Source organism: Trifolium pratense, linkage group LG7 (assembly GCF_020283565.1).
Source record: "Trifolium pratense cultivar HEN17-A07 linkage group LG7, ARS_RC_1.1, whole genome shotgun sequence".
In the NCBI taxonomy this organism is placed as follows: domain Eukaryota; kingdom Viridiplantae; phylum Streptophyta; class Magnoliopsida; order Fabales; family Fabaceae; genus Trifolium; species Trifolium pratense.
Window position 1 is genome coordinate 24,143,849 of NC_060065.1, and position 20,204 is coordinate 24,164,052.

Genomic DNA, 20,204 nt, shown 5'->3' on the forward strand with positions numbered 1-20,204 from the left:
CGGATCACATTGACCCAATAATTGAGAGTCGCTTTCTAATTAAACCTCAACAAAACCTCGAGCACATGCCTCTTCCATCGCACAAAGTAAAGCTACAGCTTCCCCTCCACAGTGGATATTAACTTCCATATACTTTTTTTTTTTGGTACAATATTAACTTCCATATACAAAAGAAACCATTTGTTATCTCTAACAAAGAAAGTAACCGATATTCTCTACCAAATGATGCTTTATTTAAGATCACTGCAATGGTTTGGTACCAAAATTCGAAATTGCCTTATATATACTTACACCGAGCTTATGTAAGAATAGTTCAAAATTTATGTATACAACTATATAATTTTCTGAATAATCCATAACCACGAATCTCTATATCTAAATTAAGTTGCCAAATGAATGAATCAACAAGGAAAAAGCAAAAAAGAAGACTCCACTGGAATCTTCCTGTCAACAAAATTGATTTGGTTTAACTTTTCACTACACCATATTAGATGATCTTTTCTCAACTTTTTCATGTTTATCACCCTTGAAATCAACCTTAATCCCACTTGAGCCAGCAACTGCTCATGATCCAGCTGAATTTGATCTTCATTGTGTTTTCGGAACTTTCTTACCATGCAATTTCCACTTCTCAGTTTGTCCTTCAGCTTTCTCTCCTTCTACAACATTTAAAACCCAATTTTTTAAGAATATGATTGTAGCCACAAAACCAAAATGAATTAGCCTCTGAAAGAAAAATGCATAATTTATTTTTGGTTTTTTTTGTTTTTACCACCAGTATCCGGCTCACCGGACCGCTTAATTTGGTTCAGGGTCAATTCTGACATCTAGCGGTTCCAGCCCCCTCCCCGATCGCAGTTGCAGAGGATCAAACGTGGTCCTCCCTATCAAGTCCAGTGTCAATCACCACTGAACCAACTAACGATCGATATTTTTTGTATGTTTTATATGCAGCTTTTACAATGGCTAAAAATAATGGTATGATGTGGTATGTACACATAATTAAAGATCACACTGCAATTGTAGTGTGATGCTGTTGCGGAAGCATCCACACAAAAGCAATATTGCGGACACAATTGTGGTTACAAAGTGCAATTTAAAGAGATTGTATTTAAACCAAGAGAAATAAAAACCTTATGCAGTTGTGTTTGGATATCCCCTAGAAGATCTGAAATTTCTTTGTCCTTGCCCTCATTCCCTTTGTGATGAGATACTTTATGGAACACATTCCCATCCTCTTTATCTGGTTTTACAAATTCCCAAAACATTTGCATGGATTCCTTAATTATGTGTGCTAACCTTTCACAAGCAATTGCATCCTCTTCACCCCACTTAACTTTTTTCTTATCCTTTGTACTATCATCTGCAAAACAATCATAACATTAATATTGTTATCTTGAAGCACTAACATATATATCGACACTAGACTCGACATAAACATTGAGCACGACACAAATATTACTACATGTTTCGATGTTAAACACTTCCGTATCAATAATGTATGCACTTTCAATTGGAAATGTTGGTAGTACATAGCTTTTACTTTTAAATTGTAGCCTGCAACTTAATATAAGAGAAATTTTACCTTTTAGATACATTGAATAACTAATTTGTCTGACATATATTATAGGTCAGATACATTAGTTATTTAATGTATCTAAAAAGTAAATTTTTTCTCTTAAAGATGAGAGGCAGTAACACATATCAGCTAGGGATGTGTGTGTGCATGCAATCACTAATGGAATTATGGTAAATTTTTGTTTCACCTTTGATGGTTGGAACTTGGAGCAAATTGCGAATGACACATCGATTCTTGACATAATTTTGAATCCTATGACCTTGTTGAAATGGCTCATCCTCTAAGAACCGTTGAATAAGGACTTGAAAAAGTTGAAATTCACCAGCAACTAGATTATACCTACGAGGCCATTGTGAATCATATTTTTTCAACTCTTTGATTTTCTCATGCTGCCAACATAGGATTTCCCAAGAGAGACAAATTTGGCCAACATAAACAAGTTCAAAATCCCTATGCAATTCATTAACAAGCTTCAACATTGGGTCAGATGTGTGAATTTGTGCTTTGCGTGGCCACAAATTCTGAGGGATCATTAGAGGCTTGCTATGTTGGACGGTTGATTTTTGCATTAAAAATAATTTTGGAGGGTCTTTTAGTTGAAGAAGACCTGCATCAAGGGTAACATAGGTAATTTAATTAGTAAATAGCAAAGGAAAAAAGAATAACAATAGTATAATTTACTTTTAGTTTTTTTTTTTTGGTGTATTACTTTTAGTTTTGATCTTTAGTTTCTTTATAGTATAATAATATATTGATATTCATAAATAAAGTGGCTAAAAGCTACTACTATTATAATATTGAAGACAATGAGTCAACAAGTCCGACTTAAATATTTTAGTATTCTAAATTTACGCAATTATAATTTGGACCATTAGATTAAGATCAAATGATTTACACTCTAACTTTGTATATTTTGAATTCGACTTGTAAAGTTAGGAGCTGTGTCGTTGAATCTTAACCTGATAGTATAAATCGTGTGACTACGTCAAACGCATATATCAAAGCCGACTTTGAACGAAATGGGAAAAAGAATGGAAAACATGAGCAAAGAGTGGAATTGAAAAGTTATTGTGTAGACTTGCCACTATTAGTGGCTTTGTGATTAGAAGAATAGAAAGTGTAGAAGTAGCTTTATGAACACATAATTAACAAACTTGTAGCAAATTATAACCGTAAATAAACATGTAATATGCAAAAGTGACCAAATAATTATCACAAAAGAAAATATAATATGCAAAAAAAATCAAAACTAGTGTTTTAACATTGAGATTCTTAATGTTCTAATCTCTAAATAATTTGCTCAAAATATGATCATATCATTGAGATTGTTCCAATCCAAAATGAATCAATGCAAGTGTTTTAACATAGAAAAATAATGTAAAATAATCTGTTTCTCACTCACCTATTGAATGCATTGCTTGATAATTCAAGACATCAAGTTTCCTCATCTTTTGTGCATAGCATTTGTAAACCTTTTGAATTTCAACAATGTGATCTTTGTATTCCATCTTTTTCTCATCAATACTCAATGGCTTTATTTTCTCTTCAAAAACTTTTGATGAGTACTCTCTTTCTACATCATCTTCTTCTTCCAAAATTGTTGCAAGTCCTCCTTGTCTTGCATTTTTCATTTCCAATTTTATTTGTTCCATTACCTCATCATTCTCCCACTCATATTCATCCTCATCTTCTTCTTCATCATATTCCCTTTCATCAAACTCTTCTTCATACATAGTTTCTTCGGTTTTCTCGAAGTTTTCTTCGTTTTTCGCAAAGCTATCTTCGAATGTGTATTCTTCATGATACGAAGAACCTTCATTTTCATTTAAGCACTCAAAAAAACCATGTGAGACTTCTTCTCTACCAAATGAAATTTTTTGAGTTTCCACCAAATCTTCAACTTTCTTTAGACTTTCACAATCAAACTCTTCACATGAATTGTTAGAACCTATAATCTCATATGTCAAAGAATCATCATTTGAGTTGGAAGTGAATTTTCCACTTTCTTCTTCTTGATCAACATGAAATTCCTCTATATGCTCTAATATTTCCTTCTTGGCTATATTTTCAATGCTTGAAAATTCATTTTTTATATAAGAAACATTGTTTAGGAAAGAGAACCTTAATAGCATAGGTTCTTCTTGTTCTTCCAAATCACCAAAATCTTTTTGTGGCACAAATTTACTCTCACTTGTTGTATTAACATAGCTAGTATCAATCAAAATAGACCCTTTTGTTTCTTCTTTTTCTTCATCAACATCTTCTATACTCTTCTTATCATCTTGATTAAAATCGGAACCGCCCTCTTTAAAAACAGAGCACTCTGTTTCATATTCATCAATTTTCTTAACACCTTCATGAACATTATCACAAACACTATGCCTAAAAATACACCCTTTTGTTTCTTCTTCATTTTTCTTACAATATTCATTCAAATCATAGTTTTTTTCCTTCAAAACAAATAAATTTATTTCTCCTTTACCTTTCTCATCATCTTGTTGAATATCAGAATCAATCTTTTCCAAAACAGAGTACTCTGTTTCTCCTTCTTTTCCTTCTTCACTTACAATATGAAAATCTTCATAGCTTGGAAATATCAAATCAGCTAACTCTTCTGTGAAATTATCAAACTCATAATCTTCAATTTGATTCAAATTTTTTTGTTCAAGAACAAGTTGCTCATTTTTCCTTTGACATCTACAAAAAATAAATATAATAAGTAATCATTATTCATTTTTCATGCATTTAACATATGAAAAAAAAAGAACTGAATAAAATTTGTAAAACCTGAATATGTATGTGAGTATCAACCCAATGGAATGAACAACATAGTTGCCTAAGAAACTCCACATAGAAGCCAAAGCCCAAATCAAGTTTTCATACACAAATTCATTAGGGAAACTTAAATTGATTGAGAAAATATGAGTTTTCAGCGTAACAAGGTTTTTGGTACCCATTGATGATCAACCTCTAAAGTTTTTTTTTTTTTGTTCATTTTATTTTGAGAACATTTGATTTATAAAGAGAAGAAGAATAAAAATTTCCTCTATCAAAGATTCATCATCATGGTGAGATAGTGATTATTTGTGAACAATTGCCACTAGTGGAAGAATATGATCTTAGCATATTTTTTGTAAGAAACAAAGAGAGCATAATTTGATTTTGTATAATTTTGAACAAGGAAATAAAAAAACGTAAAGTGGGTTATTTACTTGGACAATAAATTGAGCATAAATGATATTTGATTTAGTCAATGGTATTGGTATCTTGGTACGAACGGTTTATAATAGTTTCTTTATAAAGTTTTTAGGGTAAATAAACCAATATTTTCTTGACACGTATCATATGCTAGGACTTGCAAGATTGTAGTATAGTTGATGTGAAATTGTTCGGGAGAATTCAAATTCGATTCTCGAATAATATTAATCAGTCTCAAAATATAAGAAAAAAATTGATTAAAAGAAGTTAATATATTAGTTTTAAAATTTAGACTAAATACATTAATTTTTTTAACTAAATTTATCTTAGTTGGGTGGGTGGGGTAGCTCAGTTGGCACTTGCTGACTGAGCAGGTGTAGGCTGTTGGTCGGGGGTTCGATCCTTGGCAGCAGCAATTGTAGTATTTTCTTTGTAAATAAGTTGGTGGTACTTATAAACCATCAACTTTTAAAAAAAAAAAAAAAAAAAAATTGTGTAGTTTGCTTGTTGAATACTTTTATCAATTTTTTTATTAATTTTCTGGTTTATAGGGAAGGGGTCCGATAATCCATAATTCGGCGATGAGGTAAATAAAATCTGGTTAAAAATTATTCTTATTAGAAATCAAATTTAAGTTATCCCGAACGATTCATCCTTAAAAAAAATTCATTAATCACTTGAACTAAATGCGTTTGCGACGAAAATACAGTATTAGTATTAGTTAGTCATTACTTAATGCACAGTTAAACTTTGAAATAGAGCTAAAAATATATGGAAATTTGTGTTGTTTGATTTTTGTTTTCGTAAGTTGGACTCAGTCGGTGATGGTCTTTCTGATTAAATGTCAATGTGTTTGGATGTGTATTGGCAAGACTTTGAAGTTTCTTCTCCTTAGATTTTATTGGTCAGGTGGTATAGTATAGGGACCAAGTCCAAAATTAGGTCAATAACTAACATAGTACGTCAGTACTATATATAGAGAAATATATAATATAAATGATGAATTAAGAAAAATGCTACATTCATAAAAAAAAAAATAATAATAAATAGTTCGGTAGCTAAAAATTTCAACTTAACAGTAAATAAGTGAAATGTTAGGGGACGATCATAGATTTATGGAATCGGTTATTATAGCATTACAAAATTGTGAAAAAAGAAATATTTTGTGATTAGTAGGTATTCAAATCAAAATAGAAAATGAAAGTCAAATAAGAAAATGGTTGAATCAAAATAATTCTCCCTGCAAGTTATATATTTTTTATTTTAGAGGGCTGGGCAATACGAATGTTCTATTATGTTACATCAACACATTAAACAGCTTCTTTGATATATCTGTTGTGGAAGTAGGTCGACATTTCTATTGACAAATAGGGGATTTTCAAGTACATGCTCAAGTACTTATTACCTCTTGGGTTGTAATTAGGGGTGGACAATGGGCGGATATGGGTGGGTTCGGGCCCAAAGTTATCACCCGATCTAATCGCAGAGTCGAAAAATAAGGCTCAATCCGCCCGAAAAATGAAGATCGGTTTTCACGGGTTCGGGTTTGCGGTTTAAGCGGGTTGTCGGGCGGTTTGAAGCGGTTAGACATAAAAAAATTAAAATAAACATAAAAATAAAAACAATAACAAATCCAAAAATTGGAGTTTAGATCCAGAAAATATGCAACCAGAGATGAGAGAATTATGAAACAAACGCAAAAGGAAATTCTTAGAAACCCTAAATCGACATAAAAAATAAGAAAAAAAATTAAAATCGCAAATAAAATTAAAATTTAACATTTGATTTCAACGAAGTTAAACAAACAAAATGAATTATGATCAAGTTTTGGGTTTCAAAATGTTGCAATCTCCGCGGGTTTGAGGTGAAGTGAGAAAGTGTGAAGAAGAGACGTGAGAAGAGCCTAGATTCGGCGTTTTGATTTACACATGCGGGCGGATTTCGGGCACCATCGGTCCAGTTTCATGTACCCGAACTCACCCGTACCAACCCAATTTAAACCGACTTTTTAAACCCGCTAACCCGCAACCCATTATAAACCGCTCAAATCTCTAATTTTTGGGCGAGTTTTGTTGGGTTCGGACGGGCTCGGTTTTTTACCCAGCCCTAGTTTTAATAGCTATCTTATTAATTTCAATCATTCTAGTTGTTAGAAATCCACACACTATTCCCACGTCCGGTCAGAATTTCTTTGAATATGTCCTTGAATTTATTCGAGACGTGAGCAAAAATCAGATTGGAGAAGAATATGGTTTGTGGGTTCTAGGGATGGCAATGGGTAGGGTATGGGTAGGGTACTATAGTACCCATCCCCATACCCGCAGATTGAAAAAATACCCGTACCCATCCCCATACCCGCGTGGGTAACAACTTTTGCCCCCGTCCCCATACCCTATGGGTACCTAGGTACCCATACCCATACCCGTTACCCGCATTTTTACTAAAAATAAATTGATCAATTATAAAATATCATATAATTTTAATAGAATTAAAAAAATTTCAAAGATTTTAATATTGACTAATAAAAATTATAAACAAAATTATTACTAACCTTGTGTTAAAGTTCATATTTATGTTAAATATTCACATTATTTTTATATTATGTTATAAATAAACATTTTTATTAAAAATATGTAATAGTTTAGTAGAGTTGTATTGTTTTAAATTGATTTATATATATTATAATATAATAATATAAATAAAATAAATAAATATATATTATGCGGGTATGGGGCGGGGTGGGTACTAAGGTACCCGTACCCGCACCCATACCCGTTCATTTTTGCGGGTAATTACCCATACCCGTGCACGTACCCAAAATGCGGGTTTTTACCCTACCCGTTGTGGGTAATTTTTGCGGGTACCCTCTATGTATGGGTCAAATTGCCATCCTTACTGGGTTCCGTTTATTGGAACTCTATTTCTATTTATTTTTGTTTCGAATTGGTCGGGGGCTCTTTTGCCTTAGAAAATTATAAGTTACCTCATGGAGAGTTAGATGCACCCACAAATGATATAAATACTAATGTTGCATTAGATTTACTTACGTTAGTAGCCTATTTCTATGGGGTATTTCAAAAAAAGATTGACGTATTTTGGTAAATACATCCAACCAACTCCAATCCTTTTACAGATTAACATCTTAGAAGATTTCACAAAATCCTTATCGCTTAGTTTTCAACTTTTCGGAAATATATTAGCTGATGAATTAGTAGTTGTTGTTCTTGTTTCGTTAGTACCTTTAGTAGTTCTCATACCTATTATCAGTGGCGTATCCAGGAACCTGAAGCAAGGGGTTCAGACTATTTTATCTTAAGAAATCTTTTGTATAAAAAGGTCTCTTATATAAGTTATAATTTCTTTTTATTGAAAATCTCTTAAAATTGACACAGTTTTTTTTACTGATAAAATTGACACAGATATAAAATATTTACACAAAAAAATATCCGAAAGGTAAATTAATCCAGAAAAATGTTCTATCAAAATTAATAGCTAAGGTTAGTACCTTGCAAAAAAATGTTAGTTAATTTTATACATTTTTTATGTGGTTAATTAATTTTATAGTTGTCTTGATATAATAGGTCAAATCTATGATGCATAAATGAAACAAGTCACCATCCACACTTTTTTTGACGAGTTGGAAAATATCATATATTTCAAACATAAACAAAAAACTTTGTAATTTTTTTTAATAAGTTATAACATTAGCTTGGCAAAAAAAAAATTATAACATTAGAGCCAAAAAAAAAAAAAAGTTTTTACGTAGTGTAAAAGTTTTATATTTTTGTTATGACAGGATTTTATATGTTTTTTTTTCTTTGAGCAAGACAGGTTTTATATGTTTGTTTATACTATGTTTATTTTCATTTTATTTTTTTGAGAAAGATACATTATGATATGTTTTTGACAAATACGCTATGTTACTTCAAAAAACATAATTAAAAAACACAATTGGGCCATACATAGTAAAAGGTTCAAGATGGTTACTTAAAAGAAATCTTAAATACACTACTATCATCTTCCTGTTGGGTGTTGCAGTCGCAACTTTTGTTTTCTTTGTGGGAGCTACTGCACTGGTTTTTTCCTTCTTTTATTTTTTGCATCTTCTCAACTAATTTTCTTCCTAGGTTCATTCTTAAGTGTTTCTTCTTCTCTTGGGTGCTCGGGTGGATGCAAAAGTAAAACTTCAGGGGATTCAATGAGCAAAATATATAAAATTATCTGTACAATTTTTTAAGTTCAGGGGGTTCAGTTGAACCTCCTCAGCACAACGTGGCTACGCCCCTGTCTATTATGTTCCTTGGATTATTTACAAGCGGTATTCAAGCTCTTATTTTTGCTACTTTAGTTGCGGCTTATATAGGTGAATCTATGAAAGGACATCAATGACTAATTATCAAAATAGTCTTTTTTCCTAGTTTAGCCCGCGACAAAGTATGTGTCGCTCATGATAATGTACTTAAGGAAAATAAACCAAAAAAAAAAAAATTCAAAAGTTTTAATTAATAACACCAACTATTGGACATAATTTGATGTCTCTACCAATTTAGTTAAACTCACGGAGACAATTTATAAACTTTTTCTATATTTTGTCACTTTGAATAAAAATGATTTAAATATATTTTTAGTCATGAAAATATAACAAGGGTTTTTTTTATATAAAAAATAAGGGTTTTTCTAACCTGTACAATGTTGCACATAATAAGGAATAATTAATTGCTTATTTTATGGATTTTTATAAATCTTATTAATGAGCTTCCTTCAACTTTCTATATTTGATTTTTTTTCTTTCTTTCTTTCTCTCTCTCTCTCTCCTCAATTAACTATGTTGTTTTGGTAAATGAAAAACAAACGTCACAAACTCCTTCAACTTTCTTTCACTGTCACTTTCTTCTTCAACCACCGAAACACATTAAAGTTTATGAAAATTGGAAAACAATCATCCATTTGTACTCATAGATACTCATTGTAAGTAAGATATTAATAGAGTATTAGATCTGTATGAATTTGTAAAGGTACTAGTCAAGAAAAGTCAGTTGTAAATAATAGTGATGTGGCACAAGTTGTTAGAAGTCAGTTACAACTAAGTGCTGATGTGGCACTAGTCAGTTAGACTATGGTGATGTGGCTTTGCCACCTAGGATAGAAAAGCAGTTCTATTTAAGTGTAATTGCAACTCATTGTAAAGAAGGTCTCACACACTCACTCACCATCAAATTAGATGACAAGAACTTCCTCCTTTGGAGTCAACAAGTTAATGGCGTCATAACTGCACATAATCTCCATCGATTCGTTGTGAATCCTCAGATCCCGCTTCAATTTGCCACCGTTGCAGATCGTTTGGACGACAAGAACTCCGATGAATATCAACAATGGCTTTTCAAGGATCAAACCTTGTTTACATGGCTCCTCTCCACCATCTCCGATGGCGTTCTTCCATGAGTTCTCAGCTGCAAGCACTCTTACGAGGTATGGGAGAAAATACACAAATATTTTAACTCAGTTTTGAAATCGCGTGCGCGACAATTGAGATCGGAGCTCAAGAACACCAAGAAACATGCCAGATCAGTCAATGAATATCTTCTTCGCGTCAAATCAATTGTGAACTCGTTGATTACAGTAGGCGACAACGTCTCTGAGCAAGAACAGGTAGACACAATTCTTGAAGGTTTACCAGAAGAGTATAACTCCTTTGTAATGATGATCTACAACAGATTTGAAACGCCAACAGTTGAAGATGTAGAAGCACGGCTCCTTCTTCATGAGGTTCAATTCTAGAAATTCAGGCAAGAATTAGCGAACCCTAGCGTATCTGCAAACGTTGCTCACACTGAAACGCATTCCAATGATCCAATTGTGAATACTACCACTCAAGAATCAGGGACTGAACATTACAATGTCACTGCAAATCGTGGGAAAGGTCGTGGCTAGAGCCGGGTATACGGACCAAGGTCCGCGGGCCGACCCGTTTAACCCGCAGCCCGCACGGACTTAAGACTAATTTTTTTTGGCCCGTTTACATTTTTGCCCGTGTGGGTTGGACCGTTTAAACCGCGGGTTATGCGGGTTAAATCCGCGGGTTCGCGGGTTAGCCCGTGGCCTGCCTTCTTTTTTTTTATATAATTAATTACAAAATTTATCAGATATAAATAACTTGGTCCATGTCCAAATTCAACTTTTTTAACCACAAAAAAAAAACTTAGTCTAAACCCTAATTATAAAAAGCAACAACACACTCCAATTTTAATCAAGTAGACAACAACACAAAACATCATGATTCAAGCATGTTCTTCTACTTATAATTTTTTGTTCTTTTTCACTATCTTTTACTTTGTCTCAGCTGTATATACATTTGCTAGTATTTAAAAGATACATGTCCAAATGGGAAGTTATTTTTCTTGGGGGTATTTTTCGCTATTATGTTTTGAATAATTTGGTTACCTTGATGTGATTTAGTTAAGTTGAATATGTTAATCTTTTTATGTTTTTTGGGTACATGTAGAAAGTTTTTCTCACTAAAATGGACGATACAAAAATGACGATAAGAATCAGTTGAATTTGATTTTAGTTACATTACTTACAAAGAGAAGATAGATAAACTCAAAGATATCAAAAACTTTATTTATTTTTATTTGTTAGTTACAATTTATATGTTATAACATAAAATTATTAATAATATAATTTTTTTAAACTTTCATTATATAAATATTTTATTAATTTAGTTTATTTTTTGAAAAAAGTGATTTTTTATTTTTTTTTGGTAATAGTCCGCGGGTTAACCGTTTAACCCGCGGGCTTATGCGGACCGAACTCGGACTTAATATTATAACTCGTTTATATTTGTCGACGGGCTTGTTCGCCCCATTTAATATGCGGGTTTATGCGGGGCGGGTTAAACGGGGCGGGCTAGCCTGCATACCCAGCTCTAGTCGTGGCAAAGGAAGAGGTCGAGGTCGAGGCCGCACTCAAAATTCTCACAACACAAGTAAAGTGCAATGTCAAATCTGTGACAGGCCCAATCATGATGCCTCTATCTGCTGGTACAGGTATGATCCATCTAATGCTAAACCTCAAGATCGTGGCTACAATCCCTCTTCCAACCCTAGAACACCACACTTTAACCCTTATGCTCGTCCCACTACACATTTAGCTATTCCACAATATTTCACACCAACTACAGAGTTTGATTCTATGTTAAGTGCTTCTTGGTACCCTGACTCTGGTGCTTCACATCACCTTACTTACAATCCACACAACTTTGGCTATCGTGCTCCTTATCAAGGCCATGATCAAGTGATGATGGGAAACGGCCAAGGTGTGTCTATTCATGCTTTAGGTCACTCAAAATTTAAATCTCCTAATAATCCTGATGTGCACCTTAGGCTTAATGATTTGTTGCTTGTTCCTGATATATCTAAAAACCTGTTATCTGTTAGCAAATTTGCTCAAGATAATAATGTAGACTTTGAATGTCACCCATATAACTGCTATGTTAAATCTCAGGACTCTAAGAAAACTCTGCTTGAAGGCACAGTTGGAGCAGATGGCTTGTACCAGTTCAAGCCATTCAACTTCATTGCTACCACAGATGCCAACTCCAAAGTTCAGTCTCCTAGTACTTCTACTTTCAATAAGTCAGTTCACTCTAGTCTTACTCAATTTCCTGCTTTCAAAGAGTCTGTTAATTCTAGCTTTAATCAATTTCCTGCTTTCAATAAAAATGTTGGTTGTAACACAGTTGTGTCCTCTAACAAGTTAGGTAGTGAGTTTCAAAAATGGCACTTAGGACTAGGTCATGCTCACAATAAAGCTGTTGAATCTGTATTGCATCTATGTAATATTCCATATTCAAATAAAAGTGTTTTTACCTCTTGTACTTTCTGCTGTGTTGGTAAATCTCATAGACTCTTTGCTCCTTTATCCAATACCACTTATACTAAACCCTTTGAGGTAATACATTGTGACTTGTGGGGACCAGCCCCTTACACATCCTATTATGGATACAACTACTACATTACTTTTGTTGACACTTATACCAAGTATACTTGGATCTACTTTCTCAAACACAAATCAGATGCACTAAAAGCCTTTACACAATATTTAGCCTTTGTTCAAAATCAATTTCAAGCAACCATTAAGGCCTTACAATCTGATTGGGGTGGTGAATTTCGCCCCTTCACCACCTTATTGAATGACTTAGGAATCAAACACAGACTGACCTGCCCTCATACATCACACCAAAATAGGACTGTAGAAAGAAAACACAGACAAATAGTGGAAATGGGGCTCACTCTCTTATCCCAATCTTCTCTTCCTTTAAAATTTTGGGATCATAGCTTCACTCAATCTGTGTATCTTATTAACAAACTGCCTACCAGTGCCTTAAGTCAGTTTAAATCTCCTCATCATGCTCTATTCAAATCTCATCCTGACTACACTCAAATCAAAGTTTTTGCTGTTTATGTTTTCCCCATCTCAAACCTTATAACAAACATAAATTACAATACAGATCCAGTCCCTGTGTTTACTTAGGAATATCTCCTCAACACAAAGGTCACAAGTGTCTTGATGAGCAGGGTAGAATTTATATATCAAAAGATGTCATATTTCATGAAACTCAATTTCCCTATGTCACTATGTTTCCTAACTCATCCAATAGCCCTGATAACCATGTCAACTCCTCCACTCATTCTATTCTCTCTCATCACATGCCTCAAAATGAATCTTCCCTCTCTGTAACCAGTACAAGTCACAATTCTGAAAAGTCAGATTCTAACCCACCAAAACAAGCTTCAGTCAACAAAGACACTGAACACCACACTAATAAAACTCATAACTCACTACCACCTACCATCATCTCCCATCATAATTACCACTCCATGATTACTAGAGCCAAAACCGGCCATCTCAAACTAAAAGCCTTTACCACTATCTTTGAACCCACCACTGTGAAAAGTGCACTTGCAGATCCTCAATGGCTGCAAGCTATGCTAACTGAATTCAAAGCACTCACAGACAATAATACATGGTCCTTAGTACCTCTCCCACCACACAAAAAGGTTATTGGGTGCAAATGGATCTTCAGGATAAAAGAAAATCCTGATGGCACCATTAATAAATACAAAGCACGTTTAGTAGCAAAAGGCGTCCTTTAAACTCCAGGATTTGATTTCATTGAAACCTTCTCACCTGTCACCAAACCTGTGACCATCAGAATCATTCTAACCTTAGCTGTAACATACAAATGGCCTGTGCAACAAATTGACATCAACAATGCATTCTTGAATGGTATATACTACATGAAGAAGTTTACATGACTCAACCAACAGGTTTTGAATCCTCTGACAAACCATTGGTTTGTAAATTTCACAAATCACTATATGGCTTAAAACAAGCCCCTCGTGCTTGGTATGAAAGACTCACACAAACCTTGCTTCAAATGGGTTTCATTGCAAGCAAGTGTGACCCCTCTCTTATGGTCCTTCACCAACAAGGAGCTTGTACTTATGTGTTAATATATGTTGATGACATCCTCATCACAGGGTCTGCTCCTCATCTCATTCAAGATGTCATTCAAAAACTCAACTTCAAATTTGCTTTAAAGCAGTTAGGAGAAGTAGACTATTTTTTAGGTATTGAAGTGCATAAAACTACTTCAGGAGGCTTGATACTCAATCAAAGCAAATACATCAGGGATCTGCTATGTAAAACCACAATGGACAACTGCAAACCAATTGGCTCTCCCATGGTTAATAGCTGCAGACTTAGCAGATTTGGCACAGATGCCATGTCTGATCCTTCTCTATACAGATCCACTGTTGGGGCACTTCAATATGCAACTCTAACAAGACTAGACATATCATTCAGTGTCAACAAGGTCTGTCAATTCATGGCACATCCTCTTGAATCACATTGGAAAGCAGTCAAAAGAATTCTTAGGTACCTCAAAGGTACAGTAAATCATGGTCTCTTACTACATCCATCTCCTTCAAGTCTTCCATTCTCCTTGAGAGCCTACAGTGATGCTGACTAGGCAACAGACCAAGATGACAGAAGGTCCACTTCTGGATCATGCATTTATTTTGGTTCTAACCTCGTGTCTTGGGGATCTAAAAAGCAGCCTCTTGTAGCAAGGTCAAGCACTGAAGCTGAGTATAGGAGTATGGCCAACACCACTGCTGAATTACTATGGATTCAATCTCTTCTACAAGAACTTCAGGTCCCTTATCATATTCCTACTATATTGTGTGACAATATCAGTGCTGTGTCCTTAGCACATAATCCTATTCTTCATGCAAGGACCAAACATATAAAACTTGACATTCACTTTGTCAGAGAAAAAGTTCTATCAAAATAACTGCAGGTTCTTCATGTACCAGCCACTGATCAACTGGCATACCCTCTCACAAAACCTCTCTCACTCCTGCCAATTATGCAATGATTCGCACCAAACTCAACGTGTTTCCAACTCATGAAACCCCTTGTGTTTGAGGGGGGAATAATAGAGTATTAGATCTGTATGAATTTGTAAAGGTACTAGTCAACAAAAGTCAGTTGTAAATAATAGTGATGTGGCACAAGTTGTTAGAAGTCAGTTACAACTAAGTGCTGATGTGGCACTAGTCAATTAGACTATGGTGATGTGGCTTTGCCACCTAGGATAGAAAAGCAATTCTATTTAAGTGTAACTGCAACTCATTGTAAAGAAGGTTGAATTCATTCATTCAATGAAAACTCAGTGAAATGAAAGATTAACAATTCCAATAGATATGTATATTAATAAAGAAAGAGCACAGTGCAAAGCACAAGGAATGCAAAGGAAAGACTCTGCGATAAAAAAATCAACCGCAAAATAGGTGAAAAAAATAGCAATCACTTGATACGACAAAACACCTCCACTCTAAAAAAACGAAAATAAGAGGAATGAAAAAAACAAAACAGAGGCCCTTGGCCCTATACAAAAACATCATCTCATCAAAACTAGAGATAAAATAATGAAAAACCAGCGTTTAATTCCAAAGAGCTGGAGCCAAAAAAACCGATCCATCCACTCCAAACTATCAACAAGAAGCAACAAAAATAGGAGACAGACGGAGGAAAAAGAGAGAGAAAATAGGCATTAATTAATCCTTAATAAATTAGGAGAGAAAAAATAGGAGAGAGATAAAGAAAACATGATTAACTCATTAATTACTCCTTATCCCGTGCAATGTTGCACATGTTAGAAAAACTCAAATATTAATAGTTGTTTTTGTTCTTCTACAAAATTAACAGTTTATTTTCTCTCTTCTCAGTAGGAAAGAAGGATCAAGACAGTTTGCTGGACCAAGTTTATTCTAGTGATTCTTTTTTTTTTTTGTTTACAAGTTTATTCTAGTGATTCTATTTTGAGTAATTTAAAGTATAGTGATACGATCATGAGTTCCCTAAACATGTGGAAGGAAACTTATAAAAAAATGCATAAAAAAAATATTTGGATGAAGATGCTTGAGCCCAACTTGAAGCCCAATTCATATGATAAGAAGCATTCTTGGGCTGAATTGTGGTCTAATAATATTGGACTAAATAAAAAAACAATTAAGTCCAATTTTCTTTATTTTTATTGTAATTTTCGTTTTTGGTATTAGGAGAGTTTTTAGATGACCTTTAGTTGCTCCCTAAGCTCTCTAGATGCTTCCTAGTGGTGCACTAAGTCATTATAGTGGCTAGTGGGAATTTATAAGCATGTTAGTGGGAATTTTCTAAGTCCTATGGTGAATGTATGGTAGTGGACAATAAATCCTACTATGTAAGGATATGCTATAAATAGGACTATCATGTACTTTTCAAAGAACTTGGAATATAATCTAATTTGAGAGTTTCTCTTGTGAGAACTTTTGTTTTGTTCTTGTGATAAGAACATTGTTCTTGAGATAAGAACTTTATAGTGTTGGTTCGGCCGGCAGGTCGCGGTTAGGGTCGCACTTTCTTTGATAACTTTGGTTCTACCGGCAGGTCGCGGTTAGGGTCAAGTTCCTCTATATCTTGATAACTTTGGTTCTACCGGCAGGTCGCGGTTAGGGTCAAGTTCCTCTTTTACCTGTTTTCAAGACGATCCTAAGCAGTCGCTTATCAGTTGGTATCAGAGCTTCGGCTCTTGAAATCAGGTTTGATCTATCTTTTTTTTTTATCTTGTTAAAAAAAAAGGAGTTGAAAAAAAAATATGGAGGAAGAAAAGCATGTCTCCATGAAACATTTGGAGAAGTTATTATTTCAAGAAATTCAAAAGCTTCATGAAAAGTTTGATCGCATAGAGCGGAATTATAGAAAAAATTATAAAAAAAGAGACAGAAAAAAGGAGATAGAAGATAGAAGAATGAAAAGTGAGGAACAAACGAGAAAACATATTGCAAATTTTGATGTATTTTGGGGTAACTTTCAAAATAAAGAGATTGGTAGAGAGAAAAGAAAACAAGAGAGCAAGGAGAAACTTGAAAGTGAAGTGAAGGGAGAAGAGATTATTGAAAAAGAAATTGAGAACATTTTTGTGGCTATCGAAAATGTCACCATTCCTAAGAGTGAGAAAGAAAAAGAAGAGATTATTGAAAAAGAAATTGATAGTGTTTTTGTAGCTACCTAAAATGTCATCATTCCTTTTAATAATGTTTATTTTACTTCTTGTACTCTGGAGTTTTTATCTCAAGGAGAAGTTAGCGAAGAAGATAGAAATCTTACTTTTGAGAGAAGTAAAGAAAAGGAAGTAGAGAAGATGGAAAATTGTGAGAGAAAATATAATGATGTTATAGAAGTGGAGGAGAAAGAAAATATTGAGAGAAAAGAAGAAAAGAAAAATGAATGTGAAGCGAAGGAAATTTATGAGAGAAAAATAAATGAGGAGGTTGAAAAGATGTCAACTTTGAGAAGATTGAAGAAGAAAAATTCAACTTGTAAAAAGAAAGGGAATATCCAAAAGAGAGAATTTTTTTTACTAATCCTTTAGTTATTTATGCAGGTTTGGATTTGAGGACAAATCCTCTTGAAGAGGGAGAGAATGATACGATCACGAGTTCCCTAAACATATGGAAGGAAACTTATAAAAAATGCATAAAAAAAATATTTGGATGAAGATGCTTGAGCCCAACTTGAAGCCCAATTCATATGATAAGAAGCATTCTTGGGCTGACTTGTGGTCTAATAATATTGGACTAAATAAAAAAACAATTAAGTCCAATTTTCTTTATTTTTATTGTAATTTTCGTTTTTGGTATTAGGAGAGTTTTTAGATGACCTTTAGTTGCTCCCTAAGCTCTCTAGATGCTTCCTAGTGGTGCACTAAGTCATTATAGTGGCTAGTGGGAATTTATAAGCATGTTAGTGGGAATTTTCTAAGTCCTATTGTGAATGTATGGTAGTGGACAATAAATCCTATTATGTAAGGATATGCTATAAATAGGACTATCATGTACTTTTCAAAGAACTTGGAATATAATCTAATTTGAGAGTTTCTCTTGTGAGAACTTTTGTTTTGTTCTTGTGATAAGAACATTGTTCTTGAGATAAGAACTTTATAGTGTTGGTTCTGCCGGCAGGTCGCGGTTAGGGTCGCACTTTCTTTGATAACTTTGGTTCTACCGGCAGGTCGCGGTTAGGGTCAAGTTCCTCTATATCTTGATAACTTTGGTTCTACCGGCAGGTCGCGGTTAGGGTCAAGTTCCTCTTTTACCTATTTTCAAGACGATCCTAAGCAATCGCTTATCAGTGACTGCTTAGGATCGTCTTGAAAACAGGTAAAAGAGGAACTTGACCCTAACCGCGACCTGCCGGAAGAACCAAAATTATCAAGTTATAGAGGAACTTGACCCTAACCGCGATCTGCCGGTAGAACCAAAGTTATCAAGGAAAAGAGGAACTTGACCCTAACCGCGACCTGCCGGTAGAACCAAAGTTATCAAAGAAAGTGTGACCCTAACCGCGACCTGCCGGTAGAACCAACACTATAAAGTTCTTATCTCAAGAACAATGTTCTTATCACAAGAACAAAGAAAAAGTTCTCACAAGAGAAACTCTCAAATTAGATTATATTCCAAGTTGCTTGAAAAGTACATGATAGTCCTATTTATAGCATATCCTTACATAGTAGGATTTATTGTCCACTACCATACATTCACCATAGGACTTAGAAAATTCCCACTAACATGCTTATAAATTCCCACTAGCCACTATAATGACTTAGTGCACCACTAGGAAGCATCTAGAGAGCCTAGGGAGCAACTAAAGGTCATCTAAAAACTCTCCTAATACCAAAAACGAAAATTACAATAAAAATAAAGAAAATTGGACTTAATTGTTTTTTTTTATTTAGTCCAATATTATTAGACCACAATTCAGCCCAAGGATACTTCTTATCATATGAATTGGGCTTCAAGTTGGGCTCAAGCATCTTCATCCAAATATTTTTTATGCATTTTTTATAAGTTTTCTTCCACATGTTTTGGGAACTCATGATCGTATCATTCTCTCCCTCTTCAAGAGGATTTGTCCTCAAATCCAAACCTGCATAAATAACTAAAGGATTAGTAAAAAAAATTCTCTCTTTTGGATATTCCCTTTTTTTTTGCAAGTTGAATTTTTTTTCTTCAATCTTCTCAAAGTTGACATCTTTTTCAACCTCCTCATTTATTTTTCTCTCATAAATTTCCTTTGCTTCACATTCATTTTTCTTTTCTTCTTTTCTCTCAATATTTTCTTTCTCCTCCACTTCTATAACATCATTATATTTTCTCTCACAATTTTCCATCTTCTCTACTTCATTTTCTTTACTTCTCTCAAAAGTAAGATTTCTATCTTCTTCACTAACTTCTCCTTGAGATAAAGACTCTAGAGTACAAGAAGTAAAAGAAGCATTATTAAAAGGAATGATGACATTTTCGGTAACCGCAACAACGCTATCAATTTCTTTTTCGATAATCTCTTCTTTTTCTTTCCCACTCTTAGGAATGGTGACATTTTCGATAGCCACAAAAATGTTCTCAATTTCTTTTTCAATAATCTCTTCTCCCTTCACTTCACTTTCAAGTTTCTCCTTGCTCTCTTGTTTTCTTTTCTCTCTACCAATCTCCTTATTTTGGAAGTTACCCCAAAATACATCAAAATTTGCAATATGTTTTTTCGTTTGTCCCTCACTTTTCACTCTTCTATCTTCTATCTTCTTTTCTCCGTCTCTTTTTTTATAATTTTTTCTATAATTCCTCTCTATGCGATCAAACTTTTCATGAAGCTTTTGAAATTCTTGAAATAATAACTTCTCCAAATGTTTCATGGAGACATGCTTTTCTTCCTCCATTTTTTTTTTCAACTCTTTTTTTTTTTTTTTAACAAGATAAAAAAAAAAATGATATAGATCAAACCTGATTTCAAGAGCCGAAGCTCTGATACCAACTGATAAGCG

At 33.9% G+C, this 20,204-nt stretch overlaps 1 protein-coding gene across 1 annotated transcript; it reads right to left on the reverse strand.

Annotated features, from left to right (window-relative positions):
* Positions 1-298: 298 nt before the first annotated feature.
* LOC123897694 lies at positions 299-4,848 on the reverse strand. Its single transcript, XM_045948430.1, has 5 exons — positions 4,367-4,848; positions 2,982-4,276; positions 1,767-2,186; positions 1,134-1,363; positions 299-659 (listed from the first exon to the last, which is right to left on the reverse strand). Exons 1-5 carry the CDS (start codon positions 4,534-4,536, stop codon positions 402-404), a joined length of 2,373 nt encoding a protein of 790 aa, XP_045804386.1. The 5' UTR covers positions 4,537-4,848; the 3' UTR covers positions 299-401.
* Between the last annotated feature and the right edge of the window lie 15,356 nt (positions 4,849-20,204).